A 20,118-nucleotide genomic window follows, 5' to 3' on the forward strand; every position below is an offset into this window, starting at 1 on the left:
TTTAAGTCAGAGCTGCTATAAAACTCTACATGTGCACCACCGTTAGCTTGGAGCTAACATTACATTACAAACCGCTTAGATGTGCTAAAATAGACGTCCACATGAACTGATTCAAATGAATCCTGTACCCTCAACATTTAACGTCTACAGCAGATCACTGTTCCTGTTATTGATTTATTTATTTATTTATGACTGATTTTCTACAGTAATGACCTGAACTGGAGGTCTAGCTCTAAAAGTCACAGTTCAGGACTGAGTTCTATAGAGAAACTCAGAGTTCTGATATATTTTGGATCTGATCTTTTTATTTACTCCTATTTAATTTATAGTTTTACTGCTACTTCAGTCATGATTTCACTGAAGTATCAACACTTTCACTGGAGTCTGATTTGAAGCTGCTCTTTCTCTCTCAACACCTTTCACACTACACCACTTACACTGTTGTTCTGTGTTCCTACAGTGCAGAACGTCCCAAGAGTCTAACTGGACCTGATGGACACAGTGGTCAGCAGCAGCTGGTGTGCTGTTGAAGTGATACACTATGGAGTCTGACTCTGAAGTCAAAGATGTTCCCAATCTAAAAACAGCATAAATGTTGTAACTGGCAGCGCTGTTACTGACCAGCCTGACCACCCAGCCCTCTACACACTGAGCTCCACCAGCTCAGAGGACTGTATGCTGTGCACTTCATCTCTGGCTAAGCCTTATTTCTAGTATATGTACATATTTATACTGTAACTGTTTATTTAAGATGTTACCTGAATGTTATGCTGCTCCTCTGTACCTGCACTGTAGACTTTATATACTGACCACTGTTTACACCACTAGTACTTCTGCATTTACTGGACTGCAGTTCACCAGCACATTTCTGTCTCTATACCTGATACACTTGAATATCTGACTATGCACTAACTGTCTATACGTCCAGGACACCTATAACACTCGCCTACGCACATCTTGTCTACGTTGGACACCTGAACCTACTGACCGCACATTCTGTCTGTCTTTTACTGTCTTTAGTCTCTGCCCTGTTTACTATGCATCTCTTATTACTGCACTGGAAAAGTCGCCCCATAGTGTTTCATTATACTGTACTACCCTGTATTGTACAATGACAATAAAGTTGAACTGAACTGAATTGAATTGAATTGAATTGAATGATGAAGTTAAACACAGAATAAAAGAAACAGTAAAATGTAGATTCATATACTGACTTTTGTGCGTATCTAAAAGTGAAGATATTATGGTTTGAAAAAAGCTCAGGGGAGTTTATTTTATATTGATATTTATTTTAGTACATGTACTTGAGTGTTGAGTCCCGGAGGACACGGTGTCCATGATTTCCAAAAAGAATGACTGGTCCCACTTTATATTGTGTCCATAATAACTGTGTAGTTACATATAAATAACACATGTAACAACAATGTAACTACATATGATTTAATCACTGTTACAAATTGATTACAGAAGCACAAATTGTGTAATTACACTCGTGTATCACCTTCAGTTTGCCCCATGTAATTACACACATGTATCTTGATAGTCGTAACAGTCTATTCTCACTCACGTAATTACATGAGGGTAATAACAAGTGTAATTACATTTGTAATTAGACTGGAACAGCAGTTTAGTTCTGGTCATGTCCAGCAGTAAAAGAAAGTATGGAATAACTTGCAGTAACACATTATTACACTGGACCATCCAGCTTTCCTAACGTTTAGATAATATCTATGCTGCTAGCGCCGTGACACTGTAACCAGTTTCAGCTTTAAACCATTCTGCAATGTGACGGTGCAGGAGACGTCCCCTTATCCTAAAATCTAACTTTAAAGACCTTAATTAAATGTGTTGTACCACCTCCAAAGCAACGTTTATATCACCACTCCATTACACAGGACCTACATAACAACTACACAGGAACTGTCCACTTATTATAAAGTGTAACATTTGTGTAAATACTGTGGAATAACTGTGTTATAACATGGTAACCTGATCACATCACTTCAAGTAATAACACTCTGTAAGTACATACTACTTACATATAACTACACAGGAACTGTCCACTTATTATAAAGTGGAACTTTTACATAGTTACTCTGGAATAACTGTGTTTCATTATATTTCTCCAAGGAATTCCAGTGGATAGAGACCTTTGCGGTATCCAAGTTACACAGAATATCAAATGTTTTCATGAATGTCCACATCCCCGACCCAGAGAGGGCTCTCCACCCTTTCCCGCCTGAGAACCATGGCCTCGGATTTGGAGGTACTGATCCTCATCCCAGCCGTTTCACACTCGGCTGCAAACCGATCCAGTGAAAGCTGAAGTTCACGGCCTGATGTCCCCAATAGGACCACATCATCTGCAAACAGCAGCGATGTGACCCTGAGGTCACCAAACCGGACACCCTCCATCCCCTGACTGCACCTAGAAATTCTATCCATAAATATTATGAATAGAATCGGTGACAAAGGGCAGCCCTGACGGAGTCCAACTCTCACTGGGAACGAGTCTGACTTACTGCCGGCCATGCGAACCAAACTCCTGCTTTGTTTGTACAGGGCCTGAATGGCTCGTAGCAAAGAGCCATGTACCCCGTACTCCCGAAGCACCTCCCACAGAATACCCCAGGGAACACAGTCGAATGCCTTCTCCAAATCCACAAAGCACATGTGGACTGGTTGGGCAAACTCCCATGAACCCTCCAGTATCCTGGAGAGGGTAAAGAGTTGGTCCAGTGTTCCACGACCAGGGCGGAACCCGCACTGCTCCTCCTGAATCCGAGGTTCGACTATGAGCCGGACTCTATTCTCCAGTACCCCTGCATAGACCTTACCAGGGAGGCTGAGAGTGTGATTCCCCTGTAGTTGGAACACACCCTCCGGTCCCCCTTTTTAAAAAGAGGCACCACCACCCCAGTCTGCCAATCCAGTGGCACCACCCCCGATGTCCATGCAATGTTGAAAAGGCGTGTCAGCCAAGACAGCCCCACAACATCCAGAGCCTTGAGGAACTCGGGACGGATCTCATCCACCCCTGGAGCCTTGCCACCAAGGAGCTTCTTAACTACCTAAGCAACTTCGGCCTCAGTAATGGACAAGCCTATTCCCATGTCCCCAGACTCTGCCTCCTCACTGGAGAACGTGTTGGTGGGATTGAGAAGGTCCTCAAAGTATTCCTTCCACCGCCCAATGACGTCTTCAGTCGAAGTCAGCAGCACACCATCTCCACTATATACAGTGCTAGTGGCACACTGCTTTCCCCTTCTGAGTCGCCTGACAGTTTGCCATAATCTTTTCGGAGCTGACTTAAAGTCACTTTCCAAGGCCTCACTGAACTCTTCCCACACCCGGGTTTTTGCCTTGGCAACGACTGAAGCCGCAGATTGCTTGGCCTGTCGATACCTGCCAGCTGCCTCTGGTGTCCTACAGGCCAACCATGTCCGGTAGGACTCCTTCTTCAGCTCGACGGCATCTCTCACCTGGGGTGTCCACCACCGGGTTCGAGGATTACCGCCCTGACAGGCACCAACTACCTTGCGACCACAGCTACAGTCAGCCGCTTCAACAGTGGAGGAGCATCCTTTTTTATCATTGCCGGTGATTTCAACCAGTGCAACTTACGGACTGTATTTCCGAAATACTTCCAACACGTGGACGTTCCAACTCGTGACAAAAACATCCTGGATCACGTGTACAGTAATGTACGCGGTGCATACAGGGCTGCACCCCGCCCCCACTTTGGACTCTCAGACCACATCTCCTTGTTCATGTACCCGGCTTACAGACAAAGGCTGAAACAAACACATCCGGTTACCAAAACGGTTCAAGTATGGTCTCCGGAAACTGAGAGCATACTGCAGGACTGTTTTGCTATGACAGACTGGGATGTGTGGAGGACTCTTCTGTCAGCATTCAAGAATATGCTGAACACGTGTCTGGTTACATCAGCATGTGTGTGGATAACATTGTGCCCACCACACAAGTGAAGAGGTTCCCCAACCAGAAGCCCTGGATTAACAGTCAGGTATGACACATGCTCCGTGCTCGCTCTCTTGCATACAGATCAGGCAATGAGACAGGGTACAAAGCTGCGAAGTACAGACTGAGGAAAGTCATCACAGCAGCCAAGAGGCAGTACAGGGAGAAACTGGATGGCTTCTACTCCACTGCTGACTCCAGGCAGATGTGGCAAGGCCTACAACACATCACAGAATACAGGACTATCACCAGCAACATCAGCTCCACAGACAGCCTACCGGACGACCTCATCACCTTCTACACCCGCTTCGAAACCTCCAGCACTAGCACGAGGTTCACACACACTCAGCCCACACAACCCCTGCCCCCCCCTGTCAGTATCAACAGGCCAGGTCTGCAGAGCTCTGAGAAAGATCAACCCCCGCAAGGCACCAGGACCAGACAAGATTCCTGGGCGGGCCCTCAGAGCATGTGCGAACGAGCTGGCTAATGTACTGACCTCCATTTTCAATCTCTCTCTCAGCCAGAGCATTGTTCCCACCTGCTATAAAAGGACAGTCATTGTCCCCATCCCTAAGAAGAGCCCCCCACCAGCCTGAATGACTACAGACCAGTAGCACTCACTCCAATCATTATGAAGTGCTTTGAGAGAGTGGTGCTGGCCCACATCCAAGACAGCATACCGGACACGCTGGACCCCCTGCAGTACGCCTACCGTCACAACAGATCCACCTCGGATGCAGTCGCTGCTGCCCTTCACTACTCCCTCTCCCACCTGGAAAACAAAGACTCCTACATCAGGATGCTCTTTGTTGACTACAGCTCAGCCTTCAATACGGTCATCCCACACAAACTCACCCACAAACTCTCCACACTCTGCCTGCACCCCACCCTCTGTGACTGGCTTTTGGACTTCTTGACTGGCAGGCCCCAGTCTGTCAGGATCAGCAACAGGACTTCAGCCAGCATCACCACCTACATCGGCACTCCACAGGGCTGCGTCCTCAGCCCTATTCTCTACACCCTGTTCACCCATGACTGTGTTGCCTCCCACAAGGACAACATCATCCTGAAGTTTGCTGACGACACAGCAGTGATAGGATGTATCACTGGTGGAGATGAAGCAGCCTACAGAAGGGAGGTGACCAGACTGGTGTCATGGTGTGATGATAACAACCTCATCCTCAACACGGACAAGACAAAGGAGCTGATAGTGGACATGAGGAAGGAGAGGAGACCTCATCGGCCACTTTTCATCCGGGAGCTCGAGGTGGAGAGGGTGAGCAGTGTTAAATACCTGGGTTTCCACATCAGTGAAGACCTCACATGGTCACTGAACACCAAGCAGCTAGTCAGAAAGGCTCAACAGCGGCTGTACTTCCTGAGGAGGCTGAGGAAGTTTGGGATGTCTCCGGTGATCCTCAGCAACTTCTACAACTGCATCATTGAGAGCCTCCTGACCAGCTGCATCACCGTGTGGTATGGCAGCTTGACTGTGATGGATCGTAAATGCCTACAGAGAGTGGTGAAGACTGCAGAGAAGATCACCAATTCTCCACTGCACTGAACATTTACAACCATAGAGTCCAAAGGAAGGCTGCCTCCATCATCAAAGACCCCACCCACCCACCCCCAGCACGGTCTGTTCAAACCTCTGCCCTCAGGCCGGAGGTATAGGAGTATGATGTGCAAGACCTCCAGACTAAAGAACTCCTTCTTCCCCACCGCAATCAGAGTTCTGAACCAGAAATAACTATTCACACTTCGGTCTGCCAGACTTAGGTACAGAGGTGTGATGTGTACCCCACTGGTAAAGAACTCTTTCCTCAGGAATAACCTGCACCTACTGTCACTTTAACTGTAGCACATGTTTACAACTGCACTATTGCACTTTACTACTCATTTCTGCTGCAGACAATCATGTTCCCGGCAAGGCACAGCACTATCCATCCATACCACTGTATAATTTATACATTGCGTTATTTCTTGATTAATTTATATGGTTGTATATATACTCTTTTGTATTTTTTTAATGTTATATCTGGCATTCTTAGCGAGGAGCAAAGTAAGCTTTTCATTGTATATAAGTTGTTGTATATAAGAACTTGAACCTGCTTCCCCCACAAGGAGGCACTGTTGTATAAGTTAAACAGAGATGTTGGAGATGGTGGACTTGTAGATAAAGCCTGTGATGAGTCTTAAACAGTAGTGTGGACTTCATTACTGCTTGAAGGGGAGGAGTTAATTCTCTAGACTACTTAAACTGCTGTGCTGTTTATTCCACTCTAGTTTATTTCAGACCACACAAGCTAATGAATGAGTGGAGCTCTGAGCCGTGAGCTGCTGTGCTGTGGTGGAAAGTTCTCAGCTTGGAGAAATAAAGGCTTTGGAGCAGCATCAGTGGATCTCTCCTCTCACAGTCCTTTACCTGCCTGACAGTTCAGTAGTTTATTCTCAAAGGTTCCTCACACTGGTTCTCAGTTCCAGCCCTGAACGCTCGACAGTCCTCATACTTTTGTAGTCTTAGTCCAGCCCACTGGACTAAACCCATGAAGGGCTTTAGAATTACCTGATGAGTTTAATGAGGGACGAGACACTACGACTACGAAGCAGCACTAAAGGAAGAAGTGAAACCAGCCCCCCCACAGCCCACCCAGCTGAACACAAACAAGCAGTTTTAAGCAGTAAACAGTCAGACAGAGAGAGAGAGAGAGCGAGAGAGAGAGAGAGAGAGAGAGAGAGAGAGAGAGCAGTGGGGTGGAACTCAGATCTGCATGAACAGGCCTGAGTCGTCCTCTTTCTCCCAGAATAGAGCAGCACTTTCACCAGATGTTCAACTTCATTCAGCCAAACTCCCTCAAGATCAACACACAGCACTGCACTGAATCTCCAGCTGAACTCCCTCTCTAACAACACTGACCATCACCATTCATCACAGTAAAGAACTCAGACTGAACTCAAAAGAACTGGAAACTATGCAGCAGCACTAATGCGTTCTAGCACTGGAGAACATTCACTGGTTCCTCTTTCCACAGTGGAACAACTAGAACTTTCCTAACTCCTAATCTAACTACCATCAGATGAAGTGTCATAGAAACAGTTCAAACCTCTCATTAAAACCTGTGAATGTCTTCATCCAGGAGAACCTCACTGACCTCAGACCAGCTGGTCATCATGATCTGCAGCTGATAATGAGGGGATTAAATGAATCTCCTGTTTAAATAGAATAAAAGTCTCTTTTCACAGTGAGTTTGGTTCCTCCACTGAAAGAGAACCACAGTGCTACATTTCAGTGAAGTCATTGTACATAAACCTCCATCACTCCTCACTGTTCACCCTGAGCTCTTCTACACTCATCAACTATTGATGAGCTTTAGAGATGAACGTCTAACACTGAATGAACAGAACTGAGCTGATACTTTTTAATCAGATCTAAATAATCAGACGTGTTTATTATGGAGGTGTTTGGTGAGTCCATTTCCATAGAGGCTCCACTTTGCATGATCAGCCCATGCTTCAGTGCTCTGCTAGTGTTTATAGTCCTGTGAGTTTAACACTTCATGACTGAGAGCTGCTGCCCCACAAACTTCACCCACAGCAACCATGGCTTTGGTCTCCATCTTCATCTGGACGCTCACCCTCTGGACTCAAGGTCACTCACTCATTTATCTTTGTGTAAATTAATTTCTGTCCTGTTTGAAGTATATTTAGTTACATTTCATGCTCTGTGTAGTTTTCCCTTCAATTTTATCATTTGAATCTAATTTTTTTTTCTTTCTTTTATTTCTCTCAGGATGCAGTGTTCAGGTGACTGTGATTCAGACTCCTGCAGTGAAAACTGTTTCTCCAGGAGACTCAGTTACCATCAGCTGTAGAACCAGCACTAGCGTTTATGGTGGTGACCGTTTAGCCTGGTATCAGCAAAAACCTGGACAAGCCCCTAAACTCCTGATCTACTGGGCTACCATTAGACAGTCAGGTGTTCCAGCTCGTTTCAGTGGCAGTGGTTCTGGATCTGACTTCACTCTGACCATCAGTAATGTCCAGACTGAAGATGCAGGAGATTATTACTGTCAGAGTGAACATTATATCAGTGGTATCTGGGTGTTCCCACAGTGTTTAGTAGGTGTACAAAAACCCCCCTCAGTCCAGCTGCACAGAGACTGCACTCTCACACTCATCAGTTTTTAGTAGGAGATCATATTCAGAGGTGAGTTCACTGTAAAACATAGTTTATTTACTATAATCAATAGTTTATATGATGCATTTATTCATTCAAGTTATTTACTGAGTAAAGCCAGTTCAGTTCAGCAGAAATTCAGGCCCCTCCAATAATATTCAGATTGAGACAGTAAGTTCAGATCTTTACTGATGTTTCTGTAAAACTGAAACACAGACAGTAAAAACATGTAAACTCTGTCTGTTATAAGCTTTGAAGATCAGGGTTTAATTTAATTAGAGCTGCTATAAAATCTTTATGTGCAGCACCGTTAGCTTAGCACTAACATTACATTACAAGCCCCTTAGAAGTGCTGATCTCACAATCTAGACCTTTCACAAGATTTAATTCAAATTAATCCCGTCCACTCAACATTTTCTCATCTACAGCAGATCACTGTTCCTGTTATTTATTTATTTATGACTGAGTTTTGACATTAATATTCTTTAATATTAATATACTTTCTAGTTTCTTTACTAAAGAGTTCACATTTGTTTCCAGACTTTATTGATATTTACCCTGTAGAACTTTTGTCTGGAGCAACAGTAGCACCTCCTGCTCTTAGGATGTCAACACAGGTCAGACGCTCACAGATAAAAGAACAAGGTTGAAGTTTACATGAGGTTTTGATGGATGTACAGAGGGCATAATCAGAACAGGCAAGGGTCAGAACCAGTGAGCAAGAAAACCAAAACAAACAGGACATCCAGAGAGTAGCCAAAAATCAGTCTTCAAAAACCAACATCTCACACAGGATCCAGCGAACAAACCAGCAAGGGCAGGTCAGACATACAAAAAACAGGTCATACACGAAATAACTGACAAACAGAGAACTCTCAGTGGACAAAGAAAAAGGTTGGCAATACTTCACAAAGTTCTACGCGAAAGCCCGGATTTATATACTGACTAACGAGCTGTAATAAAAACAGGGGTGATGGTTTAGAATTCCAGTGAGGCTGAATGCTGAAGTGAATGTTCACTGGTTGATGGCTTTAGAGTAGGAGTCACTTGGTCTCCCACTGATTCATGGGAGTTGGAGTCCTCTGGGCCGTTCAAGGACTCAAGTGACCTGAGTAAAAAGGAACAGGTGGGGGAGGCGTCTTCACCAGAAGGCTTGACACCTGCCCTGACTCAAAGCTTCTAGTCCTTGCCTTCTTTCCATTCCTGACCTTCTGTCTGTCTTGCTTCTGCCTGTGTTGAACATTTTTGATCCCCTTCATTTCTTCATACATGTGACCAAAAAAAATATGATCAGATTATTTCAAACAAATAGTTTCTGTAAGTGTTGATCAGCCCAACACATTGACTTGGAGGGATCTTGGCCTGTTCCTCCAGAACTGTTTCAGCTGTACTTTGTTGGTATGAATGCCACACATCAGGTTCTGCGTCAACATTTCCATTGGATTAAGGTCTGGACTTTGACCAAGTCGTTCCAACATTTCTTCTGCATCAGTCGTTCTTTATAGACTAACTGGTGGTTTTAGGGTCATTGTCTTTCTGCAGGACCACCTTCTGTTAAGCTTCAGTTCATGGATTAATGTCCTAACATTCTCCTATAAAACTTACTGATACATTCCGGAATTCATAGCTCCATTAAATGATGGCAAGCTGTCCTGGTCTAATACCAGCAAACTGCCCCAAACTGTGATACTCCTTCCACCATCTTTCTAAGTTCAGTCATGGTTCTTATGCTGGAAGTGTTCGGTTTTATTAAATGTTATATTTCTTGTTTGAGCCACCAAGATCCATTTTCCATCCACATGTCATTATTTCAGTCATCTTCTGGCTCATCCAGGTTGTCTTCAGGAATCTTTATACAGGCAGAAATGTTCTTCTTGGAGAGTAATGGCTTTCTCCATCCTATCATTCCATACATACTCTTCCTCTTCAGTGTTTGCTTGATGATGGACTCATGAACTCTGACATTACCCAGTGTAAGAGGGCCTGCAGGTTCTCAGACATATCCTGAGATTCTTCGTGATCTACCAGAATATTATGTATCTTAGTCATGGAGTCATTTTCTGTTGGATCACCACTCCAGTGAAGGATAACAGTGGTGTTGAATTGGTCTGACAGTGGATCTGTGAACACAAACTCATCAGAAAATGTTTTGAACTTCTTCCAGTCTAATCAACACTGACATGTTTTTCTGAGATCCTCAGAAATCTCTTTTGGCTGAGACATGGCATACACTGTTCTTTTAAATAGAGTAGAGACATTCACACTCAATCCTGATTGTCCAATTGATTGAACCTCCTGACCATATCCAACAAAATCCTGACCTGACATTCATAGAGCATTTTAAAGGGTGATTTGAGTAAATCACCATGTCCATGATTTGGCCATCTCTTTGTAGATGAATCACAGGTATCCTAGCTACAGTTTCGAGTCTATGGGCCTCATTCACCCATGAGTTTTTTCTGAAGTTTGTTCTTGATGAAGGTTCTAAGAGAAAGTCTCAGATTCATGACATGATCTTAAAGCCCAGATCTGTTCTCACCTCTGTGCTCTTGAGTGTGTGCAGATTCTGTTCTTACCAAAGAGCAAATCCCAAATAAAACACTGGTGGGTGATAGAATCTTCATTAAAACTATGTAAGTGGGTTTAAGAAGAAATTTCTACCTAAGAACGTTTGGTGAATGAGGCCCATTGAGATCAACTAAGAGGGTGACCTTGAGGGTGAGACTGAAGTTTAAGGTCAATGCCTTTCAAACCAGATCTTTGCTTGGAATAATAGGTCTAGCTTTGTTCCCTTTAAGTTAAAGAACCTGGATTAAGCAGATTTGAAGTATTAGCAAAATCCACAGCCTCAGTTCTAAGAATTCTTCTGATTAGTGCAGCATAGCGTTACTAAAATATGTCTGGACGTGGACTGATGCGATTTTCTCCATCCATTTTTTGAAGTCCTACCAAATATTTCTGCTACTTCGGTGAACTTGGTGTTGACTGTTTTTTTTCAAGATTTTTTGGATTTTGTTCTCATAGATTATATTCAAGGATTCACCAACAGTGCTGGTCAGTTCCAGTCTTGGAGTCTGAACACTCGACATATTACTGTATTCTTCCTCTAACACACCCGACTGACTCAACTGATGCAGAGCTTAATGATTCCCTGATGGGTTGAAAAAGGTCTGAAACACTAAGAACAAGACACAGCCACAGTTATCAGCACTAAAGGAAGAAGTGAAACCAGCCCCCCACAGCCCACCCAGCTGAAAACAAACAAGCAGTTTTAAACAGTAAAAAGTCAGAGAGAGAGAGAGAGAGAGACAGAGAGAGGGAGAGAGAGAGAGAGACAGAGAGAGAGAGAGAGAGAGCAGTGGGGTGGAACTCAGATCTGCATGAACAGGCCTGAGTCGTCCTCTTTCTCCCAGAATAGAGCAGCACTTTCACCAGATGTTCAGCTTCATTCAGCCAAACTCCCTCAAGATCAACACACAGCACTGCACTGAATCTCCAGCTGAACTCCCTCTCTAACAACACTGACCATCACCATTCATCACAGTAAAGAACTCAGACTGAACTCAAAAGAACTGGAAACTATGCAGCAGCACTAATGCGTTCTAGCACTGGAGAACATTTACTGGTTCCTCTTTCCACAGTGGAACAACTAGAACTTTCCTAACTCCTAATCTAACTACCATCAGATGAAGTGTCATAGAAACAGTTCAAACCTCTCATTAAAACCTGTGAATGTCTTCATCCAGGAGAACCTCACTGACCTCAGACCAGCTGGTCATCATGATCTGCAGCTGATAATGAGGGGATTAAATGAATCTCCTGTTTAAATAGAATAAAAGTCTCTTTTCACAGTGAGTTTGGCACCACAGTGCTACATTTCAGTGAAGTCATTGTACATAAACCTCCATCACTCCTCACTGTTCACCCTGAGCTCTTCTACACTCAACTATTGATGAGCTTTAGAGATGAACATCTAACACTGAATGAACAGAACTGAGCTGATACTTTTTAATCAGATCTGAATAATCAGACGTGTTTATTATGGAGGTGTTTGGTGAGTCCATTTCCATAGAGGCTCCACTTTGCATGATCAGCCCATGCTTCAGTGCTCTGCTAGTGTTTATAGTCCTGTGAGTTTAACACTTCATGACTGAGAGCTGCTGCCCCACAAACTTCACCCACAGCCACCATGACTTTGGTCTCCATCTTCATCTGGACGCTGACCCTCTGGACTCAAGGTGACTTGCTCATTTGCCTCTTTGTACAACTGGACAAGGGACGTATAATCTTTAAAATATATTCTTAAAACTATATATATATAATGAGTTTTTACATGTTTTTAATATTTATAAATAAATGTATAAAACTAAAGTTTTAATCTACATGTATTTATTATTTTTTGGTTTCCAGGTTCCAGTGGTCAGGTGACTGTGAATCAGCCTCCTGTCATTTCTTCACTTCCAAAAGAAACAGTTCAAATAAGCTGTAAAACCAGCCCTGCAGTTTACCGCTGGAGTGCTGGTGATGAGGGATTAGCCTGGTACCAGCAGAAACCTGGAGAAGCTCCTAAACTCCTGATCTACTACGCTACCAGGAGACAGTCAGGAATTCCAGCTCGTTTCAGTGGCAGTGGATCTGGATCTGACTTCACTCTGACCATCAGTAATGTCCAGACTGAAGATGCAGGAGATTATTACTGTCTGAGTGGACATGTTATCAGTGGTAGCTGGGTGTTCCCACAGAGTTTAGTAGGTGTACAAAAACCCCCCTCAGTCCAGCTGCACAGAGACTTCACTCTCACACTCATCAGTTTTTAGTAGGAGATCATATTCAGAGGTGAGTTCACTGTAAAACATAGTTTATTTACTATAATCAATACTTTATATGATGCATTTATTCAATCAAGTTATTTATTGAGTAAAGCCAGTTCAGTTCAGCAGAAATTCAGGCTCCTCCAATAATATTCAGATTGAGACAGTAAGTTCAGATCTTTACTGAAGTCTCTGTAAAACTGAGACACAGACAGTAAAAACATGTAAACTATGTCTGTTATAAGGTTTGAAGATCAGGGTTTAATTTAATTAGAGCTGTTATAAAATCTTTATGTGCAGCACCGTTAGCTTAGCGCTAACATTACATTATAAACCCCTTAGAGGTGCTGATCTCACAATCTTGACTTTTTCATGTGATTTAATCCAAATTAATCCCGTCCACTCAGCATTTAACATCTACAGCAGATCACTGTTCCTGTTATTTATTTATTTATGATGGAGTTTTGACATTAATGACCTGAACTGGAGGTCCAGCTCTGAAACTCACAGTTCAGGACTGAGTTCTATAGAGAAACTCAGAGCTTGAGTAGATTTTAGATCTGATACTTTTTTACTCCAGTTGTACTTTTACTGCTACTTCAGTCATGATTTCACTGAAGTATCAACACTTTCACTGGAGTCTCAACACCTTTCACACTACACGACTTACACTGTTGTTCTGAGTTCCTACAGTGCAGAACTTCCCAAGAGTCTAACTGGACCTGATGGACGCAGTGGTCAGCAGCAGTTGGTGTGCTGTTAGACAGAGTGACCCACCATGGAGTCTGACAGGCAGACTGACCAGCAGGGGGAGCCACAGCCCAACTCAGCCCCTCCCAGCAGCCTCCTGGAGCTCCACCCTCCCGCACTGATCAATAAAACTCCCACTACTGATCCTGGAGTGTGGAGCTGGGAGGCGTGCAGGAACGCTGCTGTGGGTTTTCTCACTGGCCATGTTCCTGCTGCACCATTACTCTCTGTACACTGTGATAAAGAGCCCAGGAGAATCAGCTGGAGCTTCATTCCCCACTGCACTTATTACACTGTTTATACTCCCATTACTTCCCTCAGAAGAACCTCACTACATGGTCTTCTACAGGACCATCACATCATGATCCATTTCAGACTCCATAGGTCTGTTAATCAGAAACATTAGACTCTGAACTGAGTCTCTTTTACACCAGCTTAGGATACTAAACCACACAGCACTGTGATCATCAATCAGCCACTGGCTAAAAGGCACCACTATAAACTGGTAAATGTCCTGCGGTGATAAAGTGGGTTTACTTGCTGAAGTCAGATGCCGTGTGTATTTTGTTCTGGTCTATAACTGTTCTGTTCTTCTTGAAGTGGACCTTCTTAAACTAGGCCACTGTTTGGTATAACAGGGAAAGAAACTTGTTCTGGTAACACTTTTATAACTAATCCTGCTTGAGCAAATAGCTGCAATCACAGTATTTACCACATGTGAAGCCTCTAGGCTGACATGAAGTGAAACACTTGCCTAAAATGTCTCTCTGCGCAGTTTCTTCTACTATTACTACTCCTATCTTCAGTGCCCACACTGTAGAGCCTCACCACATTTAGCTGGAGCTGTGCTAAACTTGATTTAGAACTTTTTGGCTTATTTCTTTCTATGTTTTATTCTCAAAGACTGACCCACAGTGGTGGTCAGTTCCAGTCTTGGAGACTGAACACTCTACATATTACTGTATTCTCACTCTAACACACCGGACTGACCTGATGCAGAGCTTAATGATCCCCTGATGAGTTGAAGGAGGTTTGATACACTAAGACCAAGACACACCCAGAGTTATCAGCACTAAAGGAAGAAGTGAAACCAGCCCCCCCACAGCCCACCCAGCTGAACACAAACAAGCAGTTTAAAGCAGTAAACAGTCAGACAGAGAGAGAGAGAGAGAGAGAGAGAGACAGAGAGAGAGAGAGAGAGAGAGAGAGAGAGAGAGAGAGAGAGATAGATAGAGACAGAGAGAGACAGAGAGAGAGAGAGAGAGAGAGAGAGAGAGAGACAGAGAGAGACAGAGAGAGAGAGAGAGAGAGAGAGAGAGAGAGCAGTGGAGTGGAACTCAGATCTGCATGAACAGGCCTGAGTCGTCCTCTTTCTCCCAGAATAGAGCAGCACTTTCACCAGATGTTCAGCTTCATTCAGCCAAACTCCCTCAAGATCAACACACAGCACTGCACTGAATCTCCAGCTGAACTCTCTCTCTAACAACATGGAGTCACTGAGAAGAAGTAGTTTTGGAAGTCCTAGAGAAGTATGGGCTTCAGTATCAGACCCCTCTCCTTATATTCAAGTTCAGTTTCACTGATTTATGTTAGGCTGTGTGATGAATCCAGTGAGACAGGGGGCCACAGGTCTAGAGGGCTTGGAGATCTGGAAGAGGAGTTTGATTTAGACGGCACCAAGACAGACACAGGCACAGAAAAAGTACAGATGCCTTTGAACTTTGGTGCTGGTCAAGACTTTTGATAGAAACATGGACAGTAAAGAAAATGGATCCTCAACCAAATGAAGCCTCACCTCCCTTCTCACAGCCCAGATACCCAAACTGAAGATCACAGTTTAAACACTTTCTGAGAAGAACAGTTCAGTGGAAACAGAACATTTAACTGTAGGACAGTTGAGGGTAAAAGACGAGGAGAACGACCAGCTACAAGATGGATGAAGACAATCAGAGAAACCAGCCATTCAGAAGCTCAAAGACCCAAACAGAAGACAGAACATTCTGAATGAACGTCCACATGGTGGGCAGGGGTCAGATAATAGGTACTGACTGACTGGTAGCAGGTGACCGCATAACAACTCCATCTGTCCTGTGTTAACAGGAGCGAGCTTGAAGAACTGGTGGGGACTTCAAGCTCTTTCTGTCTAACACTGTTACACATTCAGCTGGCTGGTTTGATCAGGACTAAAAGTGTTATTCCATAAAATCTCGTCCGTCTCATTTAAGTGGAAACCAGTGATTTAGGGAAGTGTCAGAGGATTTCATGACTTAACTGGGAATGTTCTATTGCACTGAGGTGAAAGTTGACCCCTTAAATGGCCAGGACCACCGGCCAGGACCACCGGCAGGCCCAAAATTTTATTACACACTTCTATAACCACAGAATAGCTCAACCAGTTTGCACTGGAATCCCTGCAGTTACTGAATCATAAGCCTCACTATCTAAGAAGCCTGGACATTTAAGGACTTAGTGTTGGAAATCACTTCTGAATCATTTATAACAGATAATTCAGATATAAACATGAATTAGTCACAGTAGTGACATCTGTAAATCTCGCTTCACTCACCAGCTGCACGATGCTTCATTAAAATTGAAATGAATTTCGGCTCATAGCCCCTCATTTCACAATGATCTGGAGTTAAAATCAGTGATTTCCTGGCTGAGTTATGACAGTTTACTTCATAGAAATTACTGGTACTGATCTTTCCTTGGTCTGATCTTTGTGGTTGTCAGGCACAGCTTCATTTCTCTCAGGCTCAAACCTAAAGGGCTGACTGTACTATGAGGGTCTGCTGTCCCCCCAACAATCACTGATGATTCATCATCTTCATCAGATTAAATATGACTGAGCCACTCATAGTAATCTGCTCTCACAGCAGTCTACACTGCTCTGTCCACCAGTGACTGCACACTTCAGACTTTTACACTAAACTGAAGTAATTTGTCAGTTTTAAAGACCAAAATGTGTTTTCAGCTTAAATCCCGGTCAATTCATGTCAACAGCAGAGACATGGTATGTAATCTACAGGAGACCCATAGGCTTTAAGTTCAGACTAACGCTGTTAAAACACTGTGAGAAACACTTTGAATCATGAGAATTTAAACAAACATGTAAGAGAAAATATCCGTCACATTCGTGTGTAAAACAGATTCTCTATAATATAATAACATAAACTTTAATAGAGACGGAGAAATTTCAGGTGTTCTAAGAAAGCAGGCCTGAGAGGATGCTGGGATTTTAACCCGTCATCACAGACACTCACTTTAAGAAATTCATAACACATAAAGAACCTAAATAAACGGAACGAGTAAATGTCTGATTGTGTGGGAAACAGTGTGAGGGATCAGTGTGTTCAGGTTAATGAACGCTGCTGGTAGATTCTGCAGGTCTTTAGAGTCTCTGAATCAGAAACATTACATTCAGACAAAAATGAAGGAGGATTTAATAATAATGTGATTATAGTGAAGAGACTGAAAGTGGAGCTATTTATGTATTTATTTATCTGATTGTTTATTTGTTTGATTATTTTTCCTTTTTATAGAAATGGAACATTTTATAAACTGTTAACATTTAATATGATTGGTTAAAAACAATTAATTTCTGAATCTAGAGATCTTATTTTACCCAATAGAGAAATATTGTCTTATTGAATTTTTCATTTTTTTGATAATTTTTTTAAATCTCTGACATTGGAAATAAAAAACTACAAATAAATTTATGATCTTAATAACTGTGTCTCTTCATGATTTTTACTCTGATAGATCCTCCAAAATCACAATATAAAAGATGAAACGCTGCAGTTCTGCTAAACCAAATGCTTTATTTATTAAAGGAATGAACAAACATATTTCCAGTAAATTAACCATCAAAGAAATGTTTACATGTTTATTGTTGCTGGTTTAGTATAAAGAAAATAACACAATAAACAATGAAAGACTGTAGATATTAATACTGAAGCTCTTTATTGTGATGATGAAGTGATGAGATGAAGATCAGAGCATTAAGCAGAGCCATGTTTGAGCTCACTGAAGATCAAGAGGAGCTCTAGCAGCTCCAACACACGCGTGGACGCTCACTGCCCAGTGCATTGCTCTCTCCTCAGGGTTTGGCTGACAGGACGCTGGGAGTCCTTGGTGGCCTCACAGGTCACTGTCTTCTTTAGCCACTGGTCCTCCTGGAGGGTCAGGGTGCTGCTCCAGCTGTAGAGGCCGTCATCCTTCTGCAGAAGCCCGGGGCTCTGGCTAACCCCCGAGCTCCAGCTGCTCCCGTCCACCTTCCAGCTCAGCCTCCAGTCTGAGGGGAAGCCCTTGTTGGCCAAACACACGAGTGTGGCCTTCCCCTGCTGCAGCTCCACGCTGGAGGGGGGCAGGACCGTGAGGGTGGGCGCGGCCACACCTAGGACACACACACAGTTTCATTTCCCTTATTTCTAACAGAGCACAACTGAGTTCAGTGATGCATTAAAAACCAAACTCTAATTACAACCTTAAACTCAACCGTTTCACACACAAACTCATATTTCCAATCACATTCATAGCTGCACTTCATTTCCATTTTCATTAGAAAATATTACTGAATTTCACTCAGTAAAACTCGGACATTCTGCACATCCTGTGATGGGAAATTTGAAATGGAACATGATTTTATTTCCTCCAAAACAATAAATAATCCCTAAATAAATGGAGCTGCAGTCTCCATGTACTATGGCTTCAAAGCTTTAGAGCAGAAAACGCCGCTCATAATAACCTCCACATTGTGGCTTCCAGATGGAGACAGAACTGCTGTAATGGAGCCCAACACTGACACTACAATCCAGCTCTACATTTGATCTTTTTAAAGAAATGTCATTACTGAACACTTCACAGGAAACCTTTAGGAAATATTAGTGTTTTAAAGAAAAGAAATCCAGTTCAGAAACAGGAGCTCGTGGTAAAGCCTAAAGCTCCACGCTCGCCACACTTCAGCCAAGTTCTAATGAAATACATTCAAATTTGGATCAGAACTGATTTAGAAGAACATCAAGTACGTCTGTACTGTTGATCCATAATCATTTTAATAAAACATTCCTTTTGAATAAGGAGGAAAAGTGGACTTACTTCCAACTGACAGTTTGGTTCCTCCACCAAAAGTCAACCACAGTGATACAAACTGGTTTACTGGCTGTACAAAAACCTCCTGCTCTAAACACGCCGCTCTCTTCAGCTTCTACACGCACTATTTCTGACCTATAATACAATATTAATGGGTTCTACAATCATCTAATAATGGAATAAACTACACACTGTAGATCTGCACACGTTCTGCCTTTTATTCCCAACAAGGATTATTTTATAAGCAGTGAAATATCTAAACTGAGGACTCGCTTGGTCCTTTAGAATTTACACAGCAGACAAACTGAACTTCCTAAACACTAAATATACAGTTTTAAATTGGTAGAAAATGTTCTAGATAAAAGTTCTTCTAAAAGTTTTAGATGAAAAGGTTCTCACTGTTTTCATTGTTTCCTCCACCAGAAAGTCCTCCAGCCCTGATCCAGACAGACTGGGTGGCAGTCGTAGCTGCAGAGACCCTCAAATGAAAGGCAGAGACAGTTAGAACTGCACAATAAGAGAGCGCCCTCTGCTGGACATTAAAGGGAATATTTCACTTCTAATAGAGGCTCCACTTTGCATGATCAGCCCATGCTTCAGTGCTCTGCTAGTGTTTATAGTCCTGTGAGTTTAACACTTCATGACTGAGAGCTGCTGCCCCACAAACTTCACCCACAGCAACCATGACTTTGGTCTCCATCTTCATCTGGACGCTCACCCTCTGGACTCAAGGTAATTCTCTCACACTTTTTATCTGTACAGTTTTATTGTGTTTTTTTTATAGTGCAGAAATATGTTTTGGGTCATTGAATTGATTAATTTAAATCAAGAATCATTTTGTTCACTCCTTTATTTCAGGATCCAGTGGTCAGGTGACTGTGACTCAGACTCCTTCAGTGAAAACTGTTTCTCCAGGAGACTCAGTTACCATCAGCTGTAGAACCAGCACTGCAGTTTATGTTTTGATCACATATCACTGTTTAGCCTGGTATCAGCAGAAACCTGGAGAAGCCCCTAAACTCCTGATCTACTGGGCTAACAACAGACAGTCAGGTGTTCCAGCTCGTTTCAGTGGCAGTGGATCTGGATCTGACTTCACTCTGACCATCAGTAATGTCCAGACTGAAGATGCTGGAGATTATTACTGTCAGAGTTATCACAGTGGTGGTGTGTTCCCACAGTGTTTAGTAGGTGTACAAAAACCCCCCTCAGTCCAGCTGCACAGAGACTGCACTGCTGCAGCTGGACTCTACTGCAGGTGCTGAGGGGGAGGATGGACACACACAATAACACACTCTGTGGAAA

At 43.1% G+C, this 20,118-nt stretch overlaps 2 gene segments (V, D, J or C); one reads left to right on the forward strand and one right to left on the reverse strand.

Annotated features, from left to right (window-relative positions):
- Positions 1–17,594: 17,594 nt before the first annotated feature.
- On the reverse strand, positions 17,595–19,221 carry LOC108417087. The segment is given in 3 exon segments: positions 17,595–18,118; positions 18,820–18,925; positions 19,213–19,221. Coding segments are annotated over 3 exon segments (438 nt in total).
- A 269-nt stretch (positions 19,222–19,490) lies between these two features.
- On the forward strand, positions 19,491–19,988 carry LOC108416428 (the record flags this gene model as incomplete). The annotated part of the segment is given in 2 exon segments: positions 19,491–19,545; positions 19,672–19,988. Coding segments are annotated over 2 exon segments (366 nt in total), but the record flags the coding sequence as incomplete, so codon positions are not given.
- Between the last annotated feature and the right edge of the window lie 130 nt (positions 19,989–20,118).

The sequence above is a fragment of the Pygocentrus nattereri genome, chromosome 11, assembly GCF_015220715.1.
Source record: "Pygocentrus nattereri isolate fPygNat1 chromosome 11, fPygNat1.pri, whole genome shotgun sequence".
Lineage (NCBI taxonomy): Eukaryota > Metazoa > Chordata > Actinopteri > Characiformes > Serrasalmidae > Pygocentrus > Pygocentrus nattereri.